This window comes from Bacillus rossius, chromosome 1 (assembly GCF_032445375.1).
Source record: "Bacillus rossius redtenbacheri isolate Brsri chromosome 1, Brsri_v3, whole genome shotgun sequence".
In the NCBI taxonomy this organism is placed as follows: Eukaryota; Metazoa; Arthropoda; class Insecta; order Phasmatodea; family Bacillidae; genus Bacillus; species Bacillus rossius.
Window position 1 is genome coordinate 114540047 of NC_086330.1, and position 21019 is coordinate 114561065.

General features: G+C 33.5%; 1 protein-coding gene across 3 annotated transcripts; it reads left to right on the top strand.

The window, feature by feature from the left end:
• Positions 1 to 656: 656 nt before the first annotated feature.
• LOC134542471 (uncharacterized) lies at positions 657 to 20970 on the top strand. Of its 3 annotated transcripts, none has more exons than XM_063386779.1 (7): positions 657 to 756; positions 9390 to 9466; positions 9613 to 9740; positions 13775 to 13888; positions 14603 to 15486; positions 18355 to 18463; positions 19820 to 20970. In XM_063386779.1, the coding sequence occupies exons 2-7, from the start codon at positions 9408 to 9410 to the stop codon at positions 19957 to 19959; spliced, it is 1434 nt and encodes a 477-aa protein (XP_063242849.1). In that variant the 5' UTR covers positions 657 to 756; positions 9390 to 9407; the 3' UTR covers positions 19960 to 20970. The 3 variants fall into 3 exon arrangements, with proteins under 3 accessions (XP_063242849.1, XP_063242858.1, XP_063242868.1); XM_063386788.1 differs by lacking the exon at positions 657 to 756 and adding an exon at positions 774 to 852; XM_063386798.1 differs by lacking the exon at positions 657 to 756 and adding an exon at positions 780 to 817.
• Positions 20971 to 21019: the final 49 nt, after the last annotated feature.

Sequence of the window (21019 nt, forward strand, 5' to 3'; positions counted from 1 at the left end):
TCACTTAATTACTCCCCGTAATTAATGAAGCATAAGAGTTGTTTGGTGGAGTTGGCATACGGGCGCAATCTATTTAAACACTCACCGACGTCGTCGGCTCGCTTGACTCACGTGACCTGGGCTAGGGTTGCGTTCCGTTAGCGGGTTTAATACTGGTGGGTGGAGGCCGGGCTTTATGGCCTCCGGACGGACGACGACAAAATATTATCTCATACTGGAACATGCGAAGCCATGCAAATACTGCTACATAGGTACTGAAAGAAGCCGTTCTTGTTCAGCTGATGGTGTCCGTCATGTTTAAGGGATACATGCTCAAAACATTGGTTGCGTGTGGTGTTTAAATTAAAAAAAAAGTTTTAAATCAGTGTATTTAACGATGGCAAGTATAATTCATACTTATTAACCATATTCAGCTGTGGTGAAGCATCGTTTACACAATATTTTGGGTGTTGAAAAATATCGATGATAAAGTATAAAGTGACTTCAATTCAACTAAATCATAACATTCAATATCCTGAGAATTCCTAACCCCATGTACTAAAAGCCGTTGCAAATTAAAAAATCAAAGATGGCGGAATATAATCTTTCTAAAATGTTGGGACCAAACATATTCTACTTTGCAGTTTGTAGTTGTGACTGTATGCTCGTTGATACATACCTACTCTATGAGTAAGTTAAGCGGGAGAAGTCAACAAAATAATATTCCAACAATTTTAAGTTTTGCAACAATATTTGCGTTAACTTCTTTGAGGAGAGGTAATAATAAAAATATGGTTTATCTGAGTATCTGTTTTGATTTGTGCTTGTGGAAATTTAAGTGTGTTTTTATTTCTCATTTAGTAGTATCATTAAGTAAGCTTTATAAAAATAGTAAATGAGAAGTTATGTGATCTTTATTGATTTTGGGGAATTAAATTGATAATTTTATATTACTTCATAAAACTCAAGATGGCAGATGTTTGTCTAGGTTAAGTTATTCTACTAAAATGTGAAATGCCCTTTATCTCAATTACTTATTTAACAATAAACTGAATCTTATCTAGCCATATTTCTCTTGTAGATAGGAATCATTACGGAAGTTCAGACTGAGTGTATTGTTGATAACTGTATCACATATGTATGTTCATCCATTAAGTTATAGGTTAAGAGAGGGTAAAATTTCTGAGGTCGGCTCTTTAAGCATTGTAGTGGCAATGTCTCTCTCAAATGCCTTCACAATTAATATTGCTGTCAGCCGGGGTCTCGAGCTCGATTCCCGCGGCGAGTCTAAGGGGCTGGTTGTGGATTATGGTTTGATTTTCCGGGAGGGCGCCAGGCTATCTCGTGCGTCTAACCATTGGTGTGGGTCGACCGGCCCCAGCGTGCTTCCCTAGACTCGGTGGCTTGGATTTAATTGTGTAATCTAGCTGCTAATGAAACATGATGGCACTCCCTATTCAGCATAGATGGCTGGTGCCTAACTACGTAACGGAAACACTCTCATTTGCACTCGTGAACGTGGTTTACACGTATTATAGACGAACATGGATTGTACACGGCACTAGACTGGATTAGTTCTTTGGACAGAAATGGATACACGAGAATTACACGACACTATACTCTTGATTGTGTTACGAAAATCTCTCCCTAGGGCAGTTCGTCATAGGGGAGGTTTAGTGGTCACTGGGAGTAGGCCACGTCTGTATATTAAAGATAACAGGTGGTAAGCCTAATTCGCGTGTGCGAATTATTCACATTAAATTAGTCCCGAGGGGATGTGGTTGAGGACGGCAGACCTTTGCTCGGCTGCGTTAACTAAAGCTCTGTCTCCTGGAGCCGGCCAGGTCCGGATAATGGCTGTCCTTCAAGGCGGCCCTGTGGCCTGTGGCCTTAAGGCAGAAATTTACGACGGTCAGGTTAATCCCTGCACCGTAAAAACCGATCCGGGGTCGCGTGGGGAGTTGACGGTAAAGAAGGTTTGAGACATGACTATAATTACCTGTGTGAAGAATCAGAGAATTGCAAGTTGAAGGCTCCCCACGGAACGAACACTTTCGCCCCGGGCCGCGAGCTGATCAGAACTGCCGGAGGGGGCTGTGTTGCGATGGGGGGAGGGGGGGGGGACTGTTCCGCCGCGCGCCAAGCCACGAGTCTAGAAAGAGATTACTGTTATTTGGTTTAATATTTGATAACTTACTCACTAAATGTACATGACCCTTGTGTGATTAATTATTCAGGTGATAATTTAATTTTGAAACATTGACTAAAGTTGTAATTGCTAACATTGAAACTTTATTATTTTAAAAAATGAGTCAAAGGAAAGACTCGCAATCAAATGTTAAAAACCACTCGTTCTGTTTATGTTTGTGGTTTGTTCTGAATGTTGCTTCAGCACTTTACCTTACATTAATTTAAGCCCTTGGGCCGTGATGAAACTTAAGGGCGTTCATTAATTACTGTGCCCTGAGGGGGCTTGCACTCGTGTGCTACGACGCACTTTTTGAATTACGTGTTGATTAAATGGGATTGTTTTACGAGTGCATTCAACGATTAATTGACGGTTGTTCGTGTTAGGTGGAGTTCTGTGGCAAAATTGTAACACTGGGAGTACTTGCCTCACAGCTCCGCGCTTGACCTGGGTTGGGTTTGCTAGGGGTGCATTCCACCAGCGGGAGCCAATACTGGCGGGCTGAGACCGGGCTCGGATGGCCTCCGGCGGTACGACGTCAATATAATTCTTATTATTATGTATTAAGGTTTTAAAAAAGTATTAACTAAAAAGTATAAAAATAAAGTATTCTGGATTTTATTTGTGGTTATTAATTTCTCATGAATATTGGAGTAAATGTATTAATGTATCTGGTGAAAAAGCAGCTTTGAAGCTAGTCGATTTGGCCGCTTGGTGTCTTGAAGCAATATTGTGGCTTCTCAATTTTCGTCACACTCATTCTGTCATAAATCAGGAAATAAATATGTATGCTTTATTGCTGTGCTTAAATAGATTTTTAGTCAACATTAATTCCTAATCATTTTATATGAAGATTTTTTCTAATCCAGGAATCTGATTTTTTTAAATTTGGTCTTGGAAATTGGACTTTGTGTAAATTTCCATGATCGTGTTTAATTATTGGCTGTATATTCACTGAATGTATTTTAAGTGAAGTTTCCAATTAATAAATTTTATGTTTAAACAAAAGACCAGTTATTGTGATAGGGGCAGGTGGGGCAAATGTAGATAGGGACATGCTGTACTTCTAAAAGTCAGTGGAATGGTTTAACTTGTAGAATATGTTAGCGTCAACCTTCTTCTACTCCATAAATGTGTTCGAAAATTATTAAGTCCTTCATAAAATGCATTGCACTATGTTTATTCAAACCCCTGAAAAAACCTTGTTTTGCTTTATGTATGGCCATTGTTTGAACAATTTTATTTTAAGGAAATAGTGGAAGAAAAATTACATAATTAATCAAGTGTGCAATTCAGTAGTTGCTCTACAATGTCTTAAGTGGTATTTGTTTTATATGTTTTCACATTATTGATTAATTAATGTGTATACATATACCCCATTTTTTTAGAAAGTTGGGTAATTGTACACAGTTTGTGTGGGGTCATTGGAGACTAAAAAAATATGTTACGGGGTAATTGTAGACATGGGGTATATGTATACACTGCTATTGGGAAGATAAATATTAACTGTGAAGAATAATTTTTTTCCGTTTAGGTACACCAAACACTGTGTGACTAGTGACCAGGATGCAGGATGCCTATGTTCTTGCTTTAATAACAAAGGGAAAAAAATAGTGTGTGTGAATGGTGAGCTGGATTTGTGCTTTTTGAACACTTTGTCACGAAAATGCCAAGGACATATGTAAAGAAAAGGTGTAAACCCAGTTACGAACCTGCAAACGTGAAGGCGGAGTGTGAAGTGGTGCGCGCTCATTGTATGACTTATCGGCAAGCAGCAAAAACATTTAATGTAGATTGGGGTGTTATATATCACAGAATAAAAGTTAAGTGCAGACTCCTATAGAGAAAGTTAATAAAAAATGAAAGAAGAGTTTCTTTCACCAGCGGGTTCATCAAAGCCACCAGGCAAACAAATAAGACTAAAAAAAGATGCTTATGGGGAAGTTCTCTCTAGTGATGATGTGATGCAATGCCTTTTGGAAGAACAAAACAGAAGGCAAAAGAAGATCAAACCTGCAACATCTAAAATAGCTAACGTCAAGTCAGTAAACTGTAAACCAAAGTTGAACACAAAGAAAAGAAGATTGGTTTCCACTGATGAATCGTCATCCGACTCTGAAATTGATGGTGAACTAGAGCTAATACAAGAACTAAATAAAGGAGACCAAGATGGCACTACTCTCAGCCCTTTGTCCTCAGATGATGAAACTCTATGTGTGACTAGCAGTATGAAACGTGCAAAAATCTCAAAACCTTCAGCACCAGAGAGTTTCTCAAGTAGGCCTATAGAAATAATTCCAGACAAGTACTATGCAGTTGACTTTGTTTCCAAGTGGTATATTGGCAGAGTAATCTTCATTAATGGTGATAAAGTGGAATTGAAGTTTTTAGAACGCATTACAGATGGCATGTTTAGATGGCCCACACGTGACAATATAGACAAAGTTAGTAAAAGTGCAATTTTCTGTGGACCTATCACAGTCACTGGTGTGATTATTTTCAAAATTGACCCCAACCCTAAAAACATCCAGAAGATATGGTTAAGTTGTAAAAATAAGTGTTAGGGGAATTTTGTAAACCAAGAGTCCAACAGACTTTACAGTGAGATAAATTATTTTTGAATAATGAGGCCAAATAGGATCTAATTAATAAAACTACTTAATTTGCATATTTTGTACTTCACTTCAGATTTTTAGGTAGTAGTCTATTAGGCCTATTTTTCTTTTTTTGGGCAGCCTTCATTATAACCATTATGGCTATTTACAATCAGGAGGTTTGGTCTAATTTTCTAGAAAAGATTTTGTGTAAGTTAATGTCAGTTTTCTTTGATTGTGTTTGTGTTCAATCTTTTTGTCATACATCATCATATTTTGTGTAACATGTCATTTTTTCTATTATTTCTTTCGTTTAATGTAAACCTCTTCTCGTGGGATTATTTCAAGGCCATAAACATGTTTGTAAATGTGTTATATTGAGAAATGTGATTTAGCATGAATATTGTATTCAAAGGCCTGATATACATATCTTTCAAAGAACACATCTTTTTTGTTATTAGAGATAGAAAGCTGGGACAAGTGGGGTCTTACAGAGAAAACTTAAATCTTTGTCACTATTTACCCCACATACTGGCCAATGCATACTAGACTGGAGCAGAGTGGGTGTCTACATTTACCCCAACGATGGGGTAATTGGTGACACTTAATTAAACAAATAAAAATAATAATTTTAAATTTCTGTAGTATTGATTACATATTTTAGCTACTAAAGATATTCATAAGGTCATTGCATGATACTACCTGCATGCAAATTTGTACACCTTAGAAATATTTTATTTGGAAGCAGCAAGCTATTAAACAATTTAATGTACAAAAGTGTTTACATTTACCCCATCTGCCCCTACAACTAGGGATGGGTAAATGTCCAAAATTTTATCTATCTGAAATTTTCATGGAAACTTTCCAAAAACCGAAAAACATAGGAAATTATAGGAAACTTTGATGTTGGTTTATAAATAACCATTTCAGAGAATTAGACATGTGACTGTCTCTACTGTATGAAATTTTAATATTGTAAAATACAATATTCATAGTTGCAGTATTAAGAGGACATTAAAATATCTTTCATTAGCGATGTAGAATTTACTGTGGGTGCTGTTCTAAATTAATTTCAACATTTAGGTGGAATTATTCTTTTTAAAAATACAGTTCACAAATTCATTGCAAGTAGGCCTAATCAGTTTTTAAATCTGTAAATTATTTAATCAGCTGCTTTCAACATTACAAAAAGCTAATGTAGTGGAAGAAAAATTAAGGTAAAGAATACTTAACTGCAGATTTAAAAGAAATGATTCCTTCTGAAAAAACAATTACCTGGTCAATAACAGTTAAAATATTTGACTACATAGATTTGAAAATATTAACACTATATTATTACAATTTATCAACTGATTGGAAATAAAGACAAATAAGCTGTAACAAATAGAACACTAAAAAAAATATTGATCAACAATTAGTTGCATTCATAATAAGAAATCATACATATGTTACAGTTTTAACTGAATTGGAAACAAACATGTCTTTATTTAAGTCATATTGGGTCTTAGAAACCAATGAAATCATCATTGTCCTCATAACTGAAATCACTGTTTTCTTCCTCTTCAGTTTCATTGTTAGAACAAGATGCACTGTCTTCTTTTAAAACACACTGTGGTAGTTTTTTCTTCTGCTATACTTTCTCACATTTGTCTTCCACAATGACAGTAATAGAATCTTTCCTTTCCAATTTTTCAATGTCCTCCAGGATGTGGTGACACAATTTCCAGTTATGGGCAATGAATGATATTTTACCTGCTCTTTCAGTGGTCAAGCGGTTTCTTAGTTTTGTATGTATACTACAATGTGTACTGAAAGACCTCTCTGTAGCAGCAGAGGTTACTGGCATACCTAAGATTCTGTTTGCTACTTTTGACAGCTGTGTATGACCACACAGACCTTTCCACCAAGTACAGGGTTCAATTTTACCTTTTTCAAGCGCCATCCAAAGAAATTCTTTGGCCCACATACCTTCTCTACTTCGGTACTGAGCTAACTCTGTTAAAACTATACCTTATTCAATGTGTTCCATATCGGTTGAAATTTTGCATATATACTCAACAGCACTCAACTGTTACAGCTAAAAAAAATTCAATGTTTCCCAATGTTTCCACTTTTTTTCAAAGTTTCCATGAGGTCTGTAAATTTTCCATTTTTGAAAGTTTTCGGCAGGAAATTTCAGACTGGAAACTTTCCACTACCCATCACTACCTACAACACATATTTTTAATGTATAACTGGTACCAACTATAATCTATTCAACTCATTTTCCATTGATTTTCTATTTTATATGATTTTTGATTTGTTTACACTATTTAAAAAAGATACACATTTTTTGCATGACAATTAATTTTATATCATTGTAGTGTGTGCTTAACAGCTTTTATTTCAATTTTCTTTTGTTACGGATGTGGAGGGTTTTGTCAGAGAAATTTTGCGTGATCTTTAAATAAATAATTTTTAGATTGCTACCAACTTTGTCACTTCTTCCAACAATATTCACAATGTAAACATCATTTTTGACAAGTATCAATGAATTTCGAAAATAATATTATTAAAATTTAATTTTGGTAGTTATTGGACGTCGCGGCTCTTTGAAACAGAAATTTAAAAAAAAAATCAGAAAACATGGTTTTCACAAACATGTCCCTAAATTAAACTGAAGGGATGGTTTCTCAATACCTACTAGTTTCTGAAAAATAATTGTTATGGTTTACATTACTATACCAGCATCGGATGTCGCGGCGGCGTGGAACAAAAAGTAAATAAAACTGAAAATATGTTTTCTAAGTACTAGAGACGTTCCTAAATTTACCCTGAAAACTTGATTTTTTAATTCCTACTGGTTCGTGAAAAGTAACAGTTTGAAGCTCACATTACAATAGCTGTGTTTTCTCACTGTGGCACCAGTTATTGTTTACCTGCTATCATGTATCTCTTTGCTAGGACAACTGTAGCCAACTATGGACAATTAAATATGTGTTATTTTTTCCATTTTCTATATGGAAGTTTATCCCTGGATCCCGAAGGTTTGATCCTGATGGCATGATCCTGTTGTACATGATGCTTGTTTTAGTTCAGTACGTCGAAAGATCCTGATGGTATGATGCTTGCTGTTTTAATTCAGTGTGTCATAAGATCCTGTACATAAAAAATATTGTCATAAAATGATGATTTATGATCGTAAGTCAAATAAAGGTTTTTTTTAACCTACAATCACAATTCTTTCTTATTTCGCGATTTCTGTGCAGTATCTTCCAATGATACTGAAATAAAACAGCAAGCATCTTGTACCACAGGATCAAGCCACCAGTATCATGCCATCAGGATTAAGCCTTCAGGATCCATGTATAAACTGCGTTAAATGAAACATCAGCTATATCAAACAAAGAATACACAATGTCTGTAAACAAATAATTTCCTGGTAAGACTGCAAAATTCAATGTGTCAGCTACTTCTGTGCACAGCACGTATTCCTCACAGAAAATTAATGACATTAAAAATTTAATTCAAAGTTTTGGCTCCTATTAGACTCATTCATTTCAATGTTACTCAAAATAGTATGTACTTTAAATTAAATGTAACAAAACAAACATTTCATAATACAATTACTTGTTCTACTAAACAACAAACATGAAATATAAGCATTAACAATGCCTTACAATTGCAATACAGTTATTATTTAAACAAATTTAAGTATTACAACACCTACATTGACTAAAGTTCTTCAAAAAAATTTTTAAAATATTACATGAATGTTGGCGATTGCGTGAATACATAGGTATTGTAATTTAAGCTGTAAACTGTAATTTTTTTCACAAACCAGTAGGAATTAAGAATCCTTCCTTTCAGGGTTTATTCAGGAATGTCTCTAGTATATGGAAACCATATATTCCTACTTATCGCGGGTAAACAATAAATTGCGGCTGCAACGTAAAAGCACAGTTATTGTAATGTAATATATAAAATTTTAATTTTTTCACAAACTAGTAGGAATTACTAAATGATCCCTTTGGAGGAAATTTAGAGGCATGTATAGTGTGTGAAAACTAGGTTTTCAGATTTTTTCTTACCGTTCTAAAAAGCCGTAACATCCGATAAGTACCTTAATTTTTGACATCATATACTAAAATAATAAATATAATTCATCAAGGACGGCTAGAAGCTAAGTTAAAATATTCTTGTGTTGTATACTTGGCACAACAGAGGAACTTAGAAGGAAGAATGATTAGTTTTGATTTGAATAATGGAACTGAAAATCATTTTCCTGCTAAAATTTCCTTGCTATTGGTAAAACAAGTCTTGACTTAGGTTTTTTTTAAAGCAGCTCGCAGATCTGGCAAAATTAGGTCATTATTTCCTCAACTACTTTTTGGCTTCTAGGTTGAGACCATGTCTCTCTCTCTGAAAATGATGTAACTTTCCACTGGTTCTGCATGCATTGTTACCACTATCTTTAGGGGTGATTTTAACCCAGAAGCCAAGCACTAGGTTTTGACTCTGTTCACGAAAACCTATGATCTATACTATTGCCTTGTCTACTATAACCGTACTGTAGTAAAACATTTGTGTGAAAAATAAGTTTTAGTAGCTATATAATGTAATTAGTAATTTGTAAATTATTATTTCAGTGTCGCAATGTGGTTAAGATGATGGTGGATTCAAAACGTGGATCTCTAAAGTATTTTGGAAAACGAGGATGGCGAAAGTAAGTCTATAGCTCTTACTATATAACTGTTTTTGTCTGTAAATTTTTTATTGTAAATTTTATGTTTCAATCTTGACCTAAGAATATAAGTGTTAGAAGGTATTCTTATTTATGCTCTTAAGTAATATTTTGTCATTTGGTTACAGGAATGCCAATTATTACACTCACGAAGAAGATATTTTAATTATAAATGAGGTGTTATTTAGAAGTGAGAAATACCCTATAGGTGGTAACAACATTTGGATTTCTATTGAAGAAGCAGGAGTTATACCGGGTAGGTTAGTTAACTACTGACAGTGTGTGACACTAATGTTTAACGTATAAACAAATAATTTTGTAAAAATAAGTCACACATTTTGCTTGTTATTAAAAATTTATATTTAACAAATTAAATAATTGTAATAAGGTTGCTGTATTTTTTATCATATGTAAACATTGTGTTTGGTGATTCACTTTATCATAAAGTTGACATCGCTATAAAAACGCAGACTAGTGAAAGTTGGTTGTAGTAACACTTGGAATAAAATTTAGGTATTTTTAATACAATTGAAGTTTAAAAATTTTACTACAATTAGTGAAAAAGTAATGTTTGTTAACTTATGAGTTAAAGCTTTTACTCACTGCCAGTTTTTTCATATTATAAACCATTATTAATTGAAAGTATTTCTAATTAATTAAATAAATTTTTAATTAAAACATTACCCTATTAACCACAAATTTCATATTAAATTATTAAATTGAACACGGCACAGATACCCTGATTGGTACAAGGCAGCAGTATTGACTTCTGTATACCAGAAACCCATTCAGTTACAAGAAAATCAATAAAAATGACATACGGGAATCAGTATGTTCATATCTTATCAAATGCAAACACAAAGTATTTACAAGAGTAGATGATATTCACCAAATTTTCGAACCTCACACGTTGATTTAATTCTTTAGCATAATTTTCTTCAGAAGAAAATTAAAACTGTATTTCTTATTTAATATTTTATTTACACAATTTCATAAATAACTCTTGTCTCTTTATACTTTTTACTCATTAGTCACTTAACACAAAAAAAGCATCCACTCTTCTCTGGTTATAGGTTTGCATCTTGTGCAAACACATTCCTTCGCGTTATGATCTTGAGAGAAGAATATGTCCAGAAATCTGCTCTCACACCAAATATTGATAATTCTAAACATATTTGCCTTTTCAAATGAACCTATCAGCAGTAATTTTACCTAACAGCAGTAATTATATATTAATCATCTCTTTCTGTAGGTAGTGTTTCGAATGATGTATCATTTTGAATGTACATATATATAACTAGCTGCAGTACCCGGCTTTGCCCGGGCTGAACACCGGGTGATATAGATATTGTCCGCGAGTTACAGCAAAATGGATAGCGATATGTCCAGTGTGGTGGACATTAAGAAATGACACATAATTACTGTTTGTGTATCTGTGACCTATGGTGATCGGTTGAAAGGTTTAGAAGTTGATGCGCTACAGCGCCATCTAGCGGCGAGTTACAAAAAAATGGATAGCATAAAAACCTTCTCCTTGATAAAAACACTTCGATGTGCCAACTTTCATGGCGATCGATCAAACGGTGTAAGAGTTTATCGACGTCATACATGCCAACATCTAATTATATATATTCTTATATTTCGAAATTTTGGGGCTTTCACTTTTGCGGAAAGTGGATGTTCAGGACCTCAAATGGTTTGGAACACTCCATCTCGAAAGAATAGATATTTGAAATTCCTGAAATTGTCGAAATTTTGGGGCTTTGTTCCCAGAAGGGGGCGGGGCGTTCGAGGACCCTGAATGGCTCGAAAACACTTAAAATCAAAAGAGAAAGATTTTTAAAACTTTCGAAATTTTGGGGTTTTAACCACCTGGGGGGGGGGGGGGGGGTGATGTTGAGGACCCCGAATGGCTCGGAAACACTCCAAATCGAAAGAGATATAAAGTAATATAAGAATGTAGGCAATTACTGTACTCCTATCTACCATAATAACAATATTGACAAATAGAAAGCTTATTACCTACCTATGAATAATTATCTAAATAAATTAATAAATAACTGTATGTTTAAGAATTTACGTACATACATAATATTAAACTTCAAACTATACACACCAAAAAAACTAAGGATGTTTGTGAAACTATTTTTTATTTGTCATAATGTTTAAAACATTTGTAGGATTTGTTTATATGTAAAACTGTGGTGGCAATATTCTGCTTATCCAAAGGAGTATAGAAATAATAGAGATATCACTTCCTGTACACACCACAAATCTTTGAATTAAGTAAAAAAAAAACATAGTCCAAAATGAAACAAAAAGTATAAATAACAACTAATTTGACAAAAAAAAATTTATACAACTGGAATGACAATGTTAACATCCACATGAAATTTAATAGAAGTAGGAAGGTAAGAATATATATATATATATATATATATATATATATATATATATATATATATATATATATATATATATATATATATATATATATATATACTATATATAAGAAATTAAATGAAATTAAAACATACATAAATAAAATTATCTCACACTCAACCAAACATAATGTTTAGTATGAAATAAAGGAAGATGGCAATTACACGTAAATACTCTAATTAATAAAAAAAATCAACTTTTCTGAAATAGTAAAATTAAAATTTTTCAACAATATATTACATAATTGATAAATATTTCTGGTCTTCGGTCTCAGCAGCCCTAAGACTCTTGATGCTCAGCAGATAAATTATAAACACTAAACCAAACTCCTTGCAAATAAGTAGGTACTGTAAAAAAAATAACAATATTGACAAATAGAAAATATTAGTAGGCCCTACCAACCTATGAATAAATTTCGAAGAAATTTATAAGTTTATGAATTTATGTACCTACATAAGATTTAACTTGAAACTATCCACACAATAAAAACCTAAAAATATTAGTGAAACTAATTTTTTTTATTTATCATAATACCTAAAATACGTATGTTTCCAAAATGAAACAAAGTATAAATAATGACCAATTTGACAAAAAAAAATTGTACAACTCAAATGACATTGAAAACATACACGTGATATTTAAAAGAATTATGAGTGCCCTAGGTAGGGAGAAAAATATATATATAGAAGAAATTAAATTAAAAAGATGGGTGCGTGTACTTAGGTACACGCATGAGAAGTTATACTTCTTTGGCATCATTAAAAAATAGTTTTTAATTGCATGCAAAAATATTGCGTGGAGTCTCTCCGCGTGGAAGAAGTGAAACTTCGTAATGTGGAAATGAAAATAGAAAGGGGTAGAAATTGATTTTTAGTGAAATCATATTGTATCAAATCAAACTAAAAAAATAAAGGAAATAAATTTGTAACGATTCATAGATTGATCTTCAGAGAGAGAGAGAGAGAGAGAGACCTATTCAAAGTCTATAAAACTAACTTATTATGAGAGCATATTTTCATGAAATATATCATGAAATCATTCAACGATTAAAGCTGTTTATTTAATTAAGTGAACGGGTTCGCCCCAAGGAGAAAATTGACGCGGCGAGACCTCGTGGACATAGAGAAATGACACACACTTACTATTTATGTGTCTATGAAACATGATTTTTTCTGCAATTTAAATTGTAATATACCAAAACGGTATTGAAAATTGAAACAAATATGGCGACACTACAAACTGTCAAGATCTTTATTTTTTTCTTACTCTCTACTTAGTTCCTTACAATAGAAAAACGTAACGTAATGGCTTGAAAGCTATTGCTCGGCAGACATAGAGGAATGACACTAACAGTTTGTATATCTATGACACACGTTACATAAAATTGAGATATATTTTTTTTAACCCGTTTAAAGTTTATTTTTGTAGACAAAATATAGCCTATGTCCATCCCCAGGATATAATCTATCTCCTTGCCAAATTCCATTACGATCCGTTCAGCCGGGAAAAGGTAACAAACAAACAGACAAACAGACAGAGTTACTTTCGCATTTATAATATTAGTAAGGTTAGTGTATGTTTACAAAGTGTTAATTTTAAATTGAGCACATTTACAAAGTAAGGTGTAATATTATTATTTTGTAGCTACTCCATATAGTATGTAATTATTTGAGTCTAATAAATTGCCTGTCTTCATGTTGGGCTTTGAGACAGTAGTTTACTGTAGGTTAGTGCATTCCAGCACATTATTTTACCAGTATAGTTAACCCATCTAGATTTTATTTAAAGGTGATAAATAACCTTTTTAAGTGTGTGGAGTGTAATGTCTTGTTAAAACAATGTTTACAGATCGAACATGGCAGTCTCTAAAGGAGAGATTTCGTAAAACTATCGTTCCAAGGTTACATAAATACAAAATCTCCGACAGTGACAAAAAAATCCTAAAAGCTGGATTAATGAAAGGTAATAATACATAGTTTGTTATATTGAATTAATCAGATGTAGGTATATAATTTTAAAACCTTGTTTTGAACATGTGAACATGATGTTTTGCTTTGCAGTTTGGTATTTGTTTGAAGATTATAAAGTATATGTTTTATCACATATCAAACAAGAGAATATTTATTGATGTTTTTTATGTTTATTGAGAAGCAGATGTTTTGCTGTACAACATTTTGAACATGCTTGATTTTTTTAGAAGCAATAAAAATTATATCTTTGACATTATACAAGCATTTTATGCAGTTTAGCAGCTGATGACACTTCATTCTACATAATGATATTCCTCCATTTGTTGCACTTTAAATAATTTTTTGTATTTGTAAAGTATTTTATTGCATACTCTGTCAAATTTTGGCAAATGTAATTGTTTAGATGAACAATGTTTTTAAAAAATTTTTTTTGCTCTGAATCATGTAAATTGACTTGATGTAAGTTTTTGGACATACGCCATTGCTAAGAACTTTTTCTGTTGAAGAAAAACTAAAAAATAAAAAATAAATAAATAAAAAGACAATTTTTTTTATTTTTTAATTTTTTTATTTTTTAGTTTTTCTTCAACAGAAAAAGATCTTAGCAATGGCGTATGTCCAAAAACTTACATCAAGTCATGCACTCCCATTGCACAAATCTTTCAAAGATAACATGTAAATTGACTTGTTTGTGCTTATTTTTCAGTGCATATCAATTCTCGAAGGAAAAAGGTGTACAGTTTAAAACTTGGAAGGAAAACTGAGACGCAGAGATTGAGGAAACCACGTGGCGAGAAGAGTTCGTCTTCCCATTCCTCTGTTGAGATCGAAGATGACTCAGACTGGGACGAAATGAACCACACGAGTAAAGCAAATAACCCAAAGCACAAGAAACGGAAGCTGTTCTCAGAAGAATCAATTCTGAATCCGACGACTCCAATAGCAGCGTGTGCTACGCATAAAGGTGTTCGAATGCGTGATTGCAAGGTTAAACTAGAGAGACTTTTTGCCGGGGAGGATGTTTCCGCATCGTCAAGCTTTGCAGTGCACTCGAGGCTTCGTCCCCAGCGCGTGAGTGATGTTGGGGATCTGTTTAATGTTTCAGAGAGTTTGGGTTCTTGTGATAGTGTTGGAGGTAAAAACATAACTGGCTGCAATAGCCAGCTTGTGACCGCTGGAACACTTGAGGACGAGGTAATGACGGACCTTTGCAGTGGTGTTGTTGAAGCGGTGGCATCTAGAGAAAAGGAAGCATGTAATGCTGGTGTTTCTCTTGAAAGTCAGAGTGGTAAAACTTTAAGGTTACCTGAACAGATTGTGAGTAAGAAAAACGAAATAACCACTAGTGGATCTAGGGCAGTTAGTTCAACCGAGTCGTCGGTCTCGGTGGAGCAGGTGTTGTGTCAGAACAATGCTTCAGCATCTGCAGGACATTCGAAGCAGGCATCAGGCAGTAGTGCGGTTGAACTGAGGCTTTTGAAGGACTCTGCCAGAGGAGATCCGTCAACCTTCGAGGATAGCAGTAGCAGCATCATATCCTTTGGTTCTGTGGAGAAGCGCCTGTGTGAAGAAGTAGAAAGTGAGGAAGATGTAAGTAAAAATACTTAATTCAAATAAATCTGTTGTTACACAGATAGTAAAACCAATGGCAGTAACTAACTTTTAAATACTGTAACTTATGTTTTAAAATTTTTAATTAATTTAAAGTGATTTTTGATAATGTTGAATTTTTGTTATAGTTGCAACATTCTAAAAGTGTTTCTAACAACACTCACCTAATAAATAGATGCTCTTTTACTGTAGAATCCAAATAATACTTATAATAACACTTAATGCAAATAGTAGGTGTGTGACCGTAACTTAAGTAAATCTAATTGAATTAAATCAAACATGAACTGTGTAATAATTAGCATAAAAAAAATAGTCTACACTTGTTTTAAAATTTGGTTTTCCAATTACAATTGAATTCTACTTGTTTTATTAGCAAATGTTTAGGCTTAGAAATTATTTTATTCAATTTTTATGGAACTTAATAATTATATGTTAAATAGTGAAAAATACTTTTCACGTTTTCTTTAATCTGAGTCTTTGCAGTAAAAGATGTACTCCTATGCAGAGTAATGTCATTGGCTGAGGCTTCCTCTGCCACTATTTAATGTTACAAACGTAAACAGTCGTGTAAGTTAGATGTTCTGCCGCATGATTAAACTGATGTCCTTAATATGTACCTGTAATATTGCATTTTAACAATATGTGCTTCTGCTGTGACTTACACTTTGTACCCAGCTATCTATAGTTCTTCATAAGTGTCTGTTGCCATTTAATCTGAATCTTTGAGAAATATTAACTATATATTTTTGCATAAAAGATGAAGTCACCATCTTGCAGTCTTGCATTGATTGTAATTCTAAGTTTGAGAGAGACAGTACTAGTACCAGTGTGTTTTTTGGTTTGCTTAGAGGAAAATTTAAACAGTGGGGCATTAATGAAGTATGCAGCACAGGATTCAAGCCCAAAAGTTTGCGTAGAGGAAACATGAGAACCTTAATAAAGATTTGAATGAAAATGTTATTAAAATAAATAATTACAATCTTAGCTTGAACCAAAACAAGTTTCTTGTGATGAAACAATTCTGTTAGTGGAACAACTCGTGAAAACATAACTACCAAAAAAAAAATTATGTGTTGACAGATTGTTTTATTATGTGCAGCAGAGACATTACGATAATAAATGTTTTTCAAAGAGTTAATGTGTTAGGCTACCTGGTCAATTTCAAATTGGTTGTGTATTGTTCTGTCCACTGTTAGGTTACGGCGGTACATTCGGAGCAGCTCGGTGCATAGAACTGTGAGGTCCAGCTCACAAGACTTTTGGTCCGCACTGTTCAGTACTTGTATAGTTATAAAATGAGTCACACATGTTTAAATTTTCTTATTGTTTTAATGTGAAACACAGATGGTGCTGCTTTTTAGTGGGGCAGCAGTTAAAGGATTTCAAAATCAGTGAAAAAATATACATATCGTATTTTCCAATCTTTTTATAAACATTCTCATTAAATTTAAGTAGCTTTTTTTTTTTTCGAAGATATAGTTTTTACATTTGTATATTTAGTCTTTTTTTGTGTGTATGCGTGCGTGTGAGCCTGTGGCTCGGTTGGGTGCATGCGTGGGGGTGGGTTGGTGTGTACGTGCATGTGTGCGTACGTGTTTCTTTTAATTGTGACAAAGACCAAAGGCAGATTTAAGGGATTGGCAATGGTAACTGGTCCTTTTTCTCGTAGAGATAAACTGTAGAGAGACATATTTTTAACTTCTAATGATAGTAATACAACAGTATGAAGCTAAATTCATGATACCCAAATGTTTCATAATAACTTACACTCCATATTCACAAATTTACCCTCTGCCTTTCAGCTAGATATTACGATAGTGCTTCTAGCGTACTGTTACAATCCAGAGTTGGCCTGGCTCGGCAACCCGGAATAATAATGAATACAAGTGAAAACACTATTAAAGTTTTGTTTATATTTGAACAAAAATAATTTCTTGTTACAAGTTACATTTTTTTTTACAAACTGCTGCTGGTACAGCCGCACCTTGGGCCGACCGGATGTCAACGACCACTACTGACTGACTCACGACTGCTACTTCACGACTGCTACTCTGATACTGAACATGCACCATGCAGTTACCGTCCCTTTACAAGACAAAACAAAGGGAGGCAACCCCGTGGGCAAAACTGACCAATCACATTATTTTCTGAAAAATACTGGCATGGGGAGACACATCACGCCACCTCAAGGTTCGCCCTGATTGGCTGGCAAGACTGCGTCCAGCGAAAGTTCCAGTTTCTTGGTGCGCAGTAACACGTCCATGTGCTGGGATTTTTCAACGACGCACTATCTTCAGGTGTGACAAATGACGTGCTGGTGACAGTGTGTCGCGCCCATGTCCTTTCTTTTCACTCCTTCTAGTATGTTCTCGAAATTTACCGTCCAACTATCCATACTATGCTTTAAAATATATACAGAACTTTAATAATGCACATGTTAATTTTAAATTATAAAGTAAACAAATAATAAAACACTACTAAAAATAACCTAAATTAATAATAATCATTAACAGAATATTAAAAATAAAAATAATTATAAAAATATTCACAAAAACATTAAACATAAAATAGTCTCATTCAAATGAGTAAAATAGTAGGGGGTGGGAATTCTGCAATGTTACAGTGTACATAATATGTTTTGTAAAATAATCCTTCAGGTATATTACCAACTGCTTTTCAAATGCCTATAGTAATTGATGGAATTTGTAAGAGAATTGTTGTGCCCTAATTATTAACTGCTTCTTTCCCAAGGTACTTGTCCCCCCTACCTTTGCGCTACCTTATTGGGTACTTAAATCTGCCACCGGTGGAGACAGTTGTTTATAAAATGTTTTGGTAATATTTCAGGTGAGTAGCGACTGTGAAACGAGCAGAGTATCAAATACTACAGACACAATGCGTGAGGAAAATGAAATTTCTAGCCTTACAGATGAAGATAGTTTATCCGAGGAGAGCTGTAAGATGTTTTTTTTTTTAATACCATAACCTTTTCAGTGTATTGTCAAATTAATTTTTTTTGTTTAATTGCCATGTTAGATTTTTGTAAAAGAGCAGTTACAGTGAAAGGTCAGTAATCCAGCACGTCTGCGAACACGACCATGCCGATTTAGCGATTTTGCTGGATTATCGAACATCAGAATAGTTTTAATGGGAATACAATAAAAAAATGTGAAATGTAATTCTCTGGAAAACAGGAAACACTTTTCTGAAATGAAAACTGACTGTAACAATCAACTCTGAACAAACAAAAAATGTCATCAGTGCAGTAATGCAACCCAGTGGCCAAAATCCACCTGAAAAAATCTGAATGCTAGCGGCTAGATTCGTGTTGGTTGGCAGAAAACGTCAAACCATAGAATTTTGAATACCTTTCACTGTACCTTGTGCACTGAAGGAATTATCCAACATTAGATTTTAAATGAGAACCCCATGCTCATTTTACCATCACTTCTTCCCTATTCTTATCAAATATTAATTGTATAAAGTTTAATATATTTTTTTTGATGATTGCTCAGGTTTTTCTCACCATACTCAATGGCATGCTTGTGCTCTTACTGTCTGACTGCTATATGTTTTTACGTGTTCATGACTACAATGGACAACATGTGATGGATTTCATTGAAATTGATTAAAAAAAATACTTTTTGAAAACTTATTTCAAAAGTAGACAAGCATAGTTATTTGCATGAAAAACAGTGTGGACAAAATTATTTACAGTTAAAATTGTGTATTTATGTTGTGGTTATCATGTAAAAGTAAAATGTTCCATTATTGGTTTTGACGTCCTAACTCGTAAATGGTGGCTGCTTCATTACATCACAACTGTAGGCTAAATTCTAGATATCATAATTTGCCGGATTGAAAGACAAGTTGTATCTCTCCCCTTCCATCCCTGTCATTCCATCAGTTTACCAAAACTATCAAACTGCTTGCGAGTGCGTGTGCGTGTGTGCAAATGGTGAGATTGACTGCAGTTTGAAACTTTTTTTTATGCTCCTGTAATCTGTTAAGTAATTTTTTGTCCTTAAAATTAAAAAAAAAATTATATATTTTTAATCTTTTTTATTTTATAAGCTTTTATAAAATTATTTTATTCTAATATAACTGAAATTTTATACTTATGAGTGTATAGGTAGAAAATTTAGCAGTATAAATGTAAATAAAAATATAATCTAATTAGGTAGTTAACTGTACGAGAAGGCATTCGATGTCTTAAATTCTCACTTTCTGAAGAAAGACAATCTCATTTAACATTATCACTGCTAGCGTTTTAAAATGTTACCTAGTAATTCAATGACTTGTATCATTTCAGGTTTTGAGGTTCTTTCACAGAGCCAAGCCAGTGCTACCCCGACAGCATATGTCGTGTCGAGAGAAGAGGATCCGGTGAAAAATGATCAGGCCGATTACAACAGTAACGATACCTATGAAGAAAAATGTTGTCTGCAGTGAAGAATGACAAGTGGCTAGTATTTTCTCCTACTGGTTCAGACCTTAGATGCGATGGAACGTTTCATACCGTGTAATATTTTTTCAATGAAAATATATTGGTTGTTGCCCTTTTTTTTACACTAAATGATTCTGAAAGAATACGGATTATAACTGGTACAGTAAAAACTCTAATCGTTTTTGGACCACAGCCGTGTCGGATTAGCAATTCTGGTGTATTATGGAACATCAGATCCTGAAGTAGTTACTGAATAAACTTAGAAGTTTGTTTGTGGTTGAAGCATAGTATATTAACAGTTGGTTTGTTATTGATATTTAGAGGTCACAATTGCCTTTGCAACAGGAGTTGAAAAATATCTTGAAGGCAACATGTTTTTGTCCGTCATGTGAAAGCAAGAACATGAATTGCTGTGATTGTGGTAGTGGCGTTATCTTTTTCAACTCAATTTTTATGCAATAAAATATTTCCCTTTTATAATTAAAAAAAAATAGTAACTTGTAACTTTATTTCATTATTTGTTTTATTAATATTTATCATCTGGTGGCTTTTTGATTTGAGTGATATATTTTCATCAAATAATTTTGTTACATATTATATGTGTACAGAGTGACTACCGCTCCTGAAAAAGTAAGTGAATGGAAGTACTGGTTACAGAAGTCATAAAAAAGTCGATGTATCTGTGAAAACGATTTAGATTTCTACATAAAAATTGGCATGTCCTGTGAATAGTAAATCTACTTTGTATTTATGTTTAGTAAATTTATTAAAAGGTTTTGAAAGAGTGCTGCAATTGGTTCACCATGTATTTATCGACATGTTTTTATATTATAAATATTTTAATTTTCTACATTTTATAAACTAAGAAGGACATGTGTGTTCTTATGTATATCTCATGTGTACTCATTATGTTAATGTTACATGCTCAGGATAGATTTTATATTGGTGTTATTAAAATAACATTTTGTATGGAAAATTGAATGGTCATTGAATAAAAGTTTTGTAACTGTTTTAAATGTTATCTTTATTAAATGTTAAGAGATTGTTGGAAGATAGATTTGAAGA